At 46.2% G+C, this 11,331-nt stretch overlaps 1 protein-coding gene across 5 annotated transcripts in view; it reads left to right on the top strand.

Annotated features, from left to right (window-relative positions):
• The window catches only part of LOC106748525 (probable Ras GTPase-activating protein), a 339,617-nt gene that overhangs the window by 235,138 nt on the left and 93,148 nt on the right, over positions 1–11,331 (top strand). The window contains exon 1 of one of the 5 annotated variants that reach the window (XM_014627170.1): positions 10–296. The exons of the other annotated variants lie outside the window; for them this stretch is intronic. Coding sequence (XP_014482656.1) covers positions 194–296 — 103 coding nt within the window. The 5' untranslated portion in view covers positions 10–193. Of the gene's footprint in view, positions 1–9; positions 297–11,331 lie in introns of those variants that run through there. 5 annotated transcript variants of the gene reach the window in all.

Below are 11,331 nucleotides of genomic sequence, written 5' to 3'. Positions count from 1 at the left end.
GTTTTTAATTATTCGGCTCCCGCGTTGTCCTCCGTACGGTCGTCGTACGGAGCGCGCGCGTTGAGAAGGAAGGAAGGAAAGAAAGACAAAAGAACCATGACGACGCGATCCTGCTCACCTCACCCCAGCCCGACCTGAGCGAGAACAAGGAGAGTGACTCCTCCACGGTGCCGAGCTCAAGCAATTATCAAGGATGCAGGGCGTCTCGACGGAGGGCGCCTCGCCCGGTGGCCGCCGACTGTCCCGCAGTTTTCACTCCTGCCTGCGCGGAGCCGACCACGACGACCTTGAATCAGGTATCTAGAATACGAAGAGCATGTCGCGCCTTTCGTCCGCGACGTCGAGCGAATCCGTTAATGACCGGCCACATCGCGATATTGTCGCTCTTACCGCTGCGGGAATTTTTGGGAATTAAACATTTCGATATCTTTCAATTTATTCGCTTGTCTAATTAAACGTTTAAGTAGAAATATCTCGATTTTAATTCAACTGGATTTTTAACGCTTGGTTTTCGATAGATTTTTATGGACTTTAACTTTCAACCTTTTTCTGAAAACCTCTTACTGTTTTTTCAGTGTGTATAAATATTAATAGTAGCGTTTATTGCAAAATTCTGAATAATAGCAGACTGGAATCTATTTGTGTGTAGACTCACTCTCTTTGTATTAATTTATGCCGAGTGGAATATGACGGGAAGACAGGTTTTTTTTTTTCACGCGTTCACTTGAACGATTCTTTTTAAGGCGCAGGTCGAACGATTCGGGACGCGTAGGATATAACGTCGCATACGATTAATAATACGCGCGTAGGTGAGCCCTACGCAATATCGCGTGCCTACGCTCGTTAAAACGCGTCGTACTTACCTTTTCCGACAGTCGACGCCTCGCGATACGAAAGAAAGCTCGAGGTTATAGTGATAATTTCCGGACGCTCTTAATTGAACCGTTGATTTTGCCCTTTTCCCCGCAATCGATTCCACGTTGTTCAACTAACTGTAGCAACATTACTCTTCTTCTTTCAAGAAATTTTGAGAAAAAGTTGAGTGTTCTAACAATCTAATACATATAATAATTTTCACAAACGGCATATGACGGCTTGACTAATCAAGAGTGAAAGTTTAACAAGGGACAATTTTATACGTATAATCCACGTGGGTATATTTGGCCGTTTCCCCTGTTACTTCTTGTGAATTGTTACGCTCTTAATTCCACCTACATACATAATATACAATTTCGAGATATACGTGTCATACGACAAGTACAAACATCCATATACCAAATGCATTCTCGCCTCGCGTCGTTAGAAGCAGTTAAATGTCGCCTCAAGGCGTCGTTGAAATCCATACAGAAGCCCAGACCGCGACGAGGCGACAGTCTTTGTCGACGAAATGCCAGATGAACTATTTCCGAGCGGCGACTACCCCAACATCTACTCCCGCGTCGTAAAAGTGCGTACGGAAATACGCAGCGCGGTTGATACTAAACAGATGACACGCACTCGCTCATACGCGCTCACGTGACGCGCTATTTGCGGTAGAGAGAATGAGACGGAGAATCGTGTGGAAAGAGAGGGAATGAAAGAGAGAAAGGCCGAGCTTGTGTCGGTGCCTCGTACGTACGATCACGCATGGACGACGCGCGAGTGTAAGCGAGGGAGACCACACGTTAATATTTACTTTCATACACAGCCTCCGTTCGCGGCAGTCCATTCCCGACTGTATCGTGTTGACTGTCTAACCGGGCGAGAGGACTCTCCGTGAATCGATCCGGTGTCTCGGCAGCCGTCGATCCTCTCGACGCGGCTGCCAGCCGACGATAATTACCGTCGACGAGATCCGTTAAGGACGCGGGACGAATGGGGCGATTCGCGAAGACGCGGGGAAAATTGCGCGAAGACCGTACCGCGACGTACCGCGGTAACGACCGACTCTTCATTTTCCCGTCGCTCGAGTCTGGTGCGCGCGGAAGCGTCCTCTCGATGTTTCCGATCGATCCGAAATCACGGGACGCGCGTCTGTACGTGTAATTGATGTGCGCGACAGTCGCGTAAATCGACCGCGTTCAGCTGTCGATTCGCGCGGACAATAGTCGTCGAACGGACGTCGACGTTTGACGGGTGGCTGTGTCTTCTCTAATAACGATCCACTCGTGCTCGCGGAATCGATCGCCGGCTGTCGAGTGCAAAGAAGAAACAGTGAAGTGACTCCACACGTGCCGTCGTCGAATGACACCGACTGCGTCACAAAAGGATATTCTTTTGCGGTGGATATTAATGATCTCGCGGAACCCACACACATATATATATATATATACGTATCTGGAAATTACACCGTCATGGTTATCATGCGGGAGAAATAGCGAGTAGTCACGTGCAAGGACAACGGAAGTCTCGAAGGTCTTGCAAAAATGACACAACCGTTTCCTGTTTCGCTCGCGATTCGTGCGCAAAGTTGGGTCAAAACCGGCGGCCGATAACGGTACATCTAATCCAGTTGATGTCTAAACTAGGACAAACACTGACGAGTCGAGCAGAGGATACGACTGTCGATCAGACGTGTCACTTAATACGCGACTAAGCGATTCGCATTAACGTCAGATGTGATTACATCGACCGCTCGTTAGCTCCTCGCGTGTTCTCACGATGTTCGATTTCCACGCTACCTAGGAAGGATGCCTCGATCGGTCGCAAATCGTATCGACGATTCACACTACCGGGTGATTACGATACGCACGCGGCACGATCGGATCGTATATGTAGCAAGTCACCGGAGGAATTGCGAAATAACCGAACGCTTTGCTACGGCTGCTCATCGGCGCTATCGATCTCGGGTGAACAGGAAGACTTTCTATGGAATCCGTTATTACCCGCGAGGATCGTAGCCGACGTTTGCGCGATCGTTAATGTCAAGAAAGATACTCTCCACCGCCGGCGAGTCGATAGAGAGAATCGAGGGAACGCACTAGGCGAAAGTCTCCTCCGCATCGTCCGTCCCTCCGTAGCCGATTGTAATTTGCATCCCATATTTTCGGAGATCGCCGGCGAAATTCCGGAAGTGTGTGCCGCCGCCGGTCCCTGCTTCGCCGGCCGATCGCGCATCGACGATACGCCTCCGCGACGTGATCGATGCACCGTGCAGTGACGTCACCGGCGCGATCTATTACTGTGAACAATAGTGACTTGACAGCGACGGGAGAATGAAAGCGAGTCTCGCTCGATTTTTAGTCCGGTGATCTAATCGTTCGCTTCGGCCGCTACTTGACGTATCGCGGGAGGCTCCGCGCCGTCGACATGAGGATCCGTTACGTGCCGCAGGATATCGGCAACTGCCACAGACGTATGTTATTTTTCATTTGCATGACGCGATCGCCGTAATATATTACGACTTTTCCAGCCTGCAGTGTTCGTAGTTCTCACGCCGACAGGCGATATCCGTTTCGCGCAGCTATTTTTCCTGCACTTTCTTATTTCGCGAATATTCTTTGATATCTTCTACAACGTAAAGAAATATATATGATATGATGTAATGGTACGAAATAAGCGAGACGAATTTTTATTCTTTAATTATATACTCGCGTAATTTTATTTATATTTAGTTATATGTATATACGATAAACAATTTCGTGTTAAATTTAACAGACTTTACATGTCCCAAACACAATTTTTGGGTTAATTTAACACAAGTTGAATATATAAAAAATTATGCCAAACGTTAATGTAAAATTAATACGTTAATCGACGCTAAAATATAAAATGTGTTATTTTAACATTTACACATATTGAATATTAATTCAACATAAAATATTGAGATAACGTAAAGTTAATACGTTAAATTAACGCACGGATATGTTAGAAATTTTACACAAAAATTTTCACCAAGGCCGACTTGAACACAAATACAAAATGTCTTTTTATTGTGTACAATTTAGAGAATATATATTATTAATTATACAAATGATTGCGCGACGTATAATTCTCTCTATTGATATATAATTATTTATAAATATTAAATTTTATATAGTTTTTGTTTCCATTCTGATATCTCGACTTTCGAGTCCGACTTGCCGGTCTGGCCAGTCCGATGCTGTTCGTTACCGAGTCGGAGCGTCGTCGAGGACGGAAAAAGACGACCCGTTACATGCGGCGATATGTGTGTTTTGCGCGGTGCCTCTTCTGGGGTATCAAACTCGACTCCGGCGCGTCTTTCTCAGAGTGGGGCCGACAAAAGTGCCTTAAACCGGCGAGGCTCGCATCGGCGACTCCACTTTGGCCGACTTACGTCCTTCGGACGCGAGGTTGAGTTTTCTGCGCCGGTTCTCTCTTTCTCTCTCTCTCTCTCTCTCTCTTTCTCTCTAGGGAACGCGATTAATCCTTATCGTTGTGGTATCAGTCGAGTAACAACGTGCGTATACACACGCGCGCGCGCGTACACGTTCGACAACAAAAGAAAATATCACGTTATCCCGTTATCCTGCTCGTTGCAGAGTTGAAGTGGAAATCCCGTTAATTTCCTCCGTCGGGTAATTTATATGGCGGATTGTCTCCTCCTTTGCTAAATGTAAGTATTATCGCGTTATATTCGCTATTCGGTCATTCAGTAGAAAGTCCGATAACCGCGCGCTCCGCGTTATCCTCGCCGTGCGAGAGCGGCTCCGTCGTCGCGTTGTCGCTTCGTTAAAAATGGCTGCGGAATTAGCGAGAATAATCGTCCATCGTCAACAAATGGTACAAAGCGAAAATGCAGGAAAGTACACGCGTTCAAATTAATTATAATTCCCGCGCCAGAGTGCCCGCGTTTAAATTTAAACGACTGAGCCGACGGGATTGTGTTGCCGAGCGTGCACGTGTGTATCCGTGATGCGGTGTAATTATACAATTTTCGCGATTTTGCGTTTTAGTAGCGTCAAGTACCATTAAAATATAATTTCCGCGAAAACGTTCGCCTCGTGAAACGCGTGTTGTGCCGAAAGAAAGAAAGGGGAAAAATAACATAATAAGTGCGTTTTATCATGAAATGTCGTTCGCAGCATTTTCCGCGCTGTCTGCTACGTTAATTGTGGTTTTGTAGTTAGGTTGACGCACAAAGCGGAGTAAATTCGTGCAAACAAAAGGTTACATTTCTGCACGGCGCTTCAATGGCGTTTCTTTTACATCTCGGAAAATGAGAATTTTGACAAATAGTTTCGACACATGCTAACAATGCTGTAACAAAATATTTAATTTGTTATTCGCTTTCCCTTCTCCCTTTATTCGTTCAATTTAGATCGGTCTTGTCAGATTTCGCGCGTTCGAATGATAAATTAATAATTGCACGCGCGAATCGAGTGAACTTTGTTCGTCGCGCAGCTTCGGCGGTTCGTCGTAAATACAAAGTGCGAACTTTACGGCGCGGTTAATTGGATAAACACACAGAGAGCGAATTTTAATGGCTCATCACATCTCCTCCTCCTTCTTATCCTCCTTCCGTCCGTCTTTTTGTCTGCTTCTTCCTAGCGCGCTCGTTAGCCTGTTCATTATCCAGGCGGCCCGAATAGCTGCCATCTGGCTATTAAGTCACGCGAACGGCTCTCCGGTCACGGGTCAAAACGCGAGCGACGTTTGCCGCTGATCGAAACCGACAGGGGGAAAACTTTATTTCCAGTCATTATGCATTTCCTTCTCTCGAGTCCTTGAGCGTATCGCAGTAAACGGGTGCGGAAAACATCGCGCGACTCGCCGTCGAAAGCCGGCGTTGTTTAATCGCCAGCCGGGCAATGATCGCCGCTAATGCTCGTTAATTACTCGCCGGTGCAACCGCGCTCGTCGATCGGCCGAATCCGGCGCGTTCCCCGTCGCGAACGACGATTACGCGAGTAACCACCGTAAAAGTTGCGCAAGCGCGCGCGCGTTTCGCTTTTACGCGCGCGAGCGCCTCTCTTGTGGAGGTGTCGGGACGATCGTAAAATGGCGTACGAATTCGCGCCGGAGAGAAATCGAAACTGCGAGAAAAAAAAACAAACTCGTGTCGAAAGCGCGCGTGTCTTCGTTGTGTACGAAGACGCGGAGCCGGTCGGCCGTGAGCCCCAAATCATGCGCTTCGATCGGCTCGCGCGTGTCGCGTAACTTGCGCCACCCACCTCGGGAACCCGCCTCGAAAGTTGCTCCGCGCGAATCCCGATCGGAAGAATCGGGAATTTTCGAAGCGTGACGGCACCCATCTATGTGTACGTCTATCTTTTGACTTGCCGCTGTCGAGAGAGAAATGGCGGACCGCAGATAATTACCGCATCGTCTCCGGCACGCCGACGGCGGTCTCAAAAGCGATGACTAGCCCTTGTAATCGTTTATGTAATATAAATCGCGGCGATATTTCGCGCGACGCGCCTCGCCCCCGGAGCGAAAACGCCATTTATCCCTTTGTGGTTAACGCTCAGGCCGGTAAATTATCGCGTGGTATTCACTGGCTAATTAATCAGGAATAATAAATAAAGCGGAGTGAGCGAGGGTGGGGGAGAGAGAGAGGAGAGGCGAAAAGAGAAACGTCGGATCGATAAGATTAAACGGCGGCCGAGAGAGACGTCGCACCTATTCGCGTGGATTAACGGCGCGAACGGCCGTCGGACTGCGGGGGCGTTGAGACATTTTCATGTTTTCCTGCGTTTCCACTTCCACAGGAAAGTCGACGACGGCTTTCACGCGGTGTCCCGCGATTTTTGTCACCGCGGTGGATCGATCGTGATTAGCGCGTGAAACGAGCGGACGCGTTAATAAAGAGACGATCCCGCGCGCTTTCCCCGCGGCGGAGGAACTCGTTGCGCGAGATCGGGCTGAAAACCCGCGAGGAGTCCCGCGGCGGAATTTATATTTGCGGGTAAATTTACGGCGTGTTTCGCGTGGCTCGGCCGGCCGACGTTATTAGCCGCCGTGTTTTTTCCCCCTGGCGGAATGAAATCCGAGGTGCACCGGACAACGTCGACGACGACTACGACGACGTTGTAAATCCGGCTTCGATGACGGTTACGTGTCTATCGACGTCGAGCGGAGCGATCAATCATCGAGGCTCGTGAGAAAGCAAAAGAGAGCGCCGTTTCTTCGGTGCTACCGGCGCGTTTCCTTTTACAACGCGAAACCGATGCTGTCGCTTTCGAAAGTATCCGGCGGGAACAGGACGCGGTCGAGGCTTGATCTTGAGCGTCGCGAGTTTGCGAGTCGCGAATATCGCGAATATCGCGCGCACGTCTCGGGAAGATGGCCGGATTTTATTCTTTCTCCTTTTTACGGCCGTCTGCGAAACACGGTTCGAGGATACAAAAGTGCGCAGTGGAGCGCGCGCGGTTCGATAAATCAGGAGCGGCAGAATCGCTCCTCTCTCGCGACGTGAGATAATAAATTATAATTAGTGCGCGTATCACGCGATGCTTGATGTAATATATCGACGTCACTCGGCGGAGCGATCAAGTCGCGGTAAGAGCCGAAGATTATTCGCCAGAAATCACCAGGGTACGCTCTCTTTCAGCCTTTTACTTGGGAACACCTGTTTACGCTCGCACCCTCCGCGGAGGAGACCGCCTCCTCCGTCGTCTTCCTTACGACTCGGCGCGCTGTTAAATCGCACGCACGCACGTAGCGTCGGTTCTGCGGTTATCGTGTAACTTCTCGGGAAAATTATTGAACCATAATCGTATTGGAGGGCGCACGACCGTACCATTACGGCAGCCGATCGGCCGGATAGTTGAATTGGTACCGTGTTGTCTCTTTTTAGTGCCAACCATCACGGCCGGAAACATGTGTCCTTACATGGGCATGTTTAAATATGCGGTGTAGAGTAAAAGAGCCGGTATAAGTTACGTTCGTATCGGGCGCTTTCGTGCTGAAAGCATCGTTCTATCATCCTCCGAAGAAAGAACATTTCTCTGCATTGAATATAGTTGTAAAGATAAGTGTCGTCAGAATGGATAGTATATCGAAACACGCGGTCGCTGCACGTAGTTAGAAAATGATATAGTTAACTTCGCCGCTAAACATATTTTATGATAGTAGCAACATGTACGTAAGGTTATTATCACTGACATTACAGTAACACTTACTAGGAAAAATAGTCCCGACTAGTTTTACGGTATGTTTGATGCCGAAACTATAATTTTCTAGCGGCGTACCCGTTCAGCTATCTTTCTCACATAGAGAGCTCTGAATGCTCGAAGACAAAAGCACACGCTCGTCCCAATACGTGTATAGTTCAGTGCAGGAAATCGAGCACGAATTGCTGCGGCCGCAAACGCGAACTTGAAACAATCCGAACCACCGGAGATCCCGAAGTCACTTTTACTTACGCCGTCATTACGATCTGTCTTCGGCTCGATCAAACCGGAACGCGACATCCCGACTGATTCTTCCGCAGCAATGCGCGTCTTCCGTTTACGGCAATTTGCGCGCGATGACCGTGAAGTCGATCGAGCGCGCTCGCGGTTTCGTTCGTCCCGCCTATTTCGCCGTCTCGCTGGGCAGAAATCACCGTGGAACTGGCAAAGACAGACGTGCAATTAGTCGAGAGATTTCCTTCGGGCGCTGACGGAGAACCGGTAGACAAAAGTGCCTAATGTACTCCCTCTCTTTCTCTATTTTTGCGACATCCGTGCGTCTGACGACGTCTGCCACTCGTAATAGCTCGCCGATACCGCATACGCCGTATGATAATAATTTCGCAACGCACGCTCATTTTCTAGAAAGTCTCCGTCTGAGATTTTAGCTCGTGGCTCGTCTCTCGATAGACGCGCCTCGGCGACGGCGAAAACGCAAATCGCGACGCGTTAGATCGAAATGTTAAAAAGATGTTAAAAGTTCAAGATAAGATGAGAGAAAAATGTCATCTACAGGATTCTATTTTCTCCCTTTCTCTATACTTTCTCGGTTTTATGTTCTTCGAACAGATAATCGTTTATCGCGCTTTATTCTTGATCAAGTAAATAAATTTCATTTTTGCGAATAAACTTCGTTTTAAGATATTTTCTTATTTTTGCGCATCTTTGACGTCTTCCTGAAGAAACGCGAAAGCTTAACACTTTACCGACCGCTAGTGTTTCAACAGCATACGCACGTCCGACCGGCCGCTCGACCGCAAATCCTCCCTGGCGCCGGCTCGGTTTAGACTGTCGCGCGGGAGTATCTGTGCTTTTCGTATGCTCAGATAAAATTGCCCGCTTTCTGTTATTATAGGATAATTAGATTTAATAAGTTCTTTTATTTTCGTGATATTAATGCTAAATTATATTTATTTGATCTATTACAACGGTTTTCAGTTAAATAGTTATATAATATACCATAATCTATATATTGACATACTTCAATTAAGAAATAGTTTAATATTTTTTTTAAGTATGATATCGTTCAAAACAGTCGCCTTTGTGTAGTAGAACATTGCAAAATTTACAGACAAAACATGTTCTACTTCTTTTTTTTTTGAACTGCACAAACTCTACATTGTCTTTGAGGTTTTACACTTCGACCGCTGGTCACTATATTTATAAGTTTATGTTTTCCGAAATTCGACAGTTTTCCGGGATGGTCTAATCTGGGCGTTTTTCTTGTGGGTTCAGAATTAGGTAGATCGTCATCTTGTTCTGTACAATTAGTTTCACAATCTTCTATCCACGAAACTGCCACTTTGTGCAGGAAATTCTTGTACGTAATATTTTTTCCGTTGAGAACTGTGTATGCTTTAAATGTATTGAAAAGTGCACGGTTGATAAAAAACATTACAACTCGTTTAGTCCATTTTTTTGTTTTTCTAAAAATGGAATAATACGATAGATATTGATCCGCGCGATTTACGTCCTTCATATATTTGTTATAATTTACGATTGAATTAGGCTTCTGTATGGGACCGTTTGATCGTTTCTGGATTCCGTTAATTGTGCAGAATGTATAGTTGAGATCATATTGACGTTTCTTTTGCCATTATTCCATACTTCCAACAAAATTTGATGATTTCTGACGAATGATGACAAAAAACCGATTAATAGGCTATCGGTCGGTAAAGTGTTAAGAGTTTCTTCTACCATATTAATCCACACACCGGTTACCTCAATCTCCGATTTTTTCAATCGTCGCGAGATAGCATCATCTTTTACCTTCGCGATGTTCCACATTAACAAACGGCGCGCCTCGATCGAGGTAAATGTCTAATCTCTAATAAGATAAGAAAAAATAACTCACAGAAGATAAATCATTGGTATCCATCGTGCAGTTTCTCCTAACCGCTCGGCTCGTGGGAAAAGGGGAAAAAAGGACTCGGTCTGTAATTAGCGCGACCGCTTGGCGCGAGCAATTAGACGAAAGTGTCCGTGCGGATGCGCCGCGACATCTTTTGCCTGCGGTGTCGTCTCCGCCCGTTGCGATCGTGGCTACTTATGAAGGAGGAGGCACTCGCGCGAGAATTGGAGCGTGCTCTCCGCGGATACGGTCGGCGCGCGTCCATTACGCCGGTGCGTCGCGTCGTGAAAAAGCTGTCTCCGCGAAAAAGCCGCGAAATGAAGCCGCGTAACAGAACCAGCGCGGACTCCTGGTTCCGCGATCCCGATCGCGAGCTTCGGTCTCTTCTGGTCTCGCTCTCTCGTCTCTCGCGGAACAGGTCGTGCATAAACAACTAGTTCCTGAGATACTTGACTCGGTCACTCAGGTAGACGACGATCGAGTCCCCGGATGGAACTTAATTGTAAATTAATATCTTGCATGAAAGAAATACTATCAATTCAAGACTCGTATTCTCATATATAAGCAAGAATATAATCTTATGTGATTATGTGAGCAGAAATATAATTCTTAATATAATCTTATGTGATAATAAAATTTGCTTAGAAAAATTCTATACAGTTTTTGCTAAAAATATATGCTTGCTATTCGAGAATAATTTTTATAAATTGAATAAACAAAAAATATTGGGTAAAAAGAACGATATCTTCAAATTAAGAATTGTATCATTTTGAAGATATTATTCTTTCTATCTAATACTTTTTCCTCTCAATTCATGAAAATTGTCCTTAAATAAGAAGAATATAATATTTTAGTGAAATTATATAGATTTTATCTTCACATAAAATTATATATTTTTACTTATATATGAGAATATGAGTTTTGAATATTCGATATGAATTTTTTTCCGTGTATAATCGCAATTTCGGACTTCGTCTGTCCTGTCTCTCTCAGTGCCGGATCGAAATTGGGGTGTCCCTGCTGTTGTCCTTGCTCTAACGAAACAAGGCGTAAATAATATCTGAGAGAGAAATTAACGCAGCATCTGGCGTTGTTGAAGTCCACTTTGGACGATCCTCAATTAACGGTAAAATTCTTACTCAAGTG

This window comes from Dinoponera quadriceps, unplaced genomic scaffold (genome assembly GCF_001313825.1).
Source record: "Dinoponera quadriceps isolate SergipeBrazil2010 unplaced genomic scaffold, ASM131382v1 scaffold2872, whole genome shotgun sequence".
Lineage (NCBI taxonomy): Eukaryota > Metazoa > Arthropoda > Insecta > Hymenoptera > Formicidae > Dinoponera > Dinoponera quadriceps.
The sequence above is the reverse complement of the archived record's forward strand: the minus strand, read 5'-3'. Positions and strand labels throughout refer to the sequence as shown.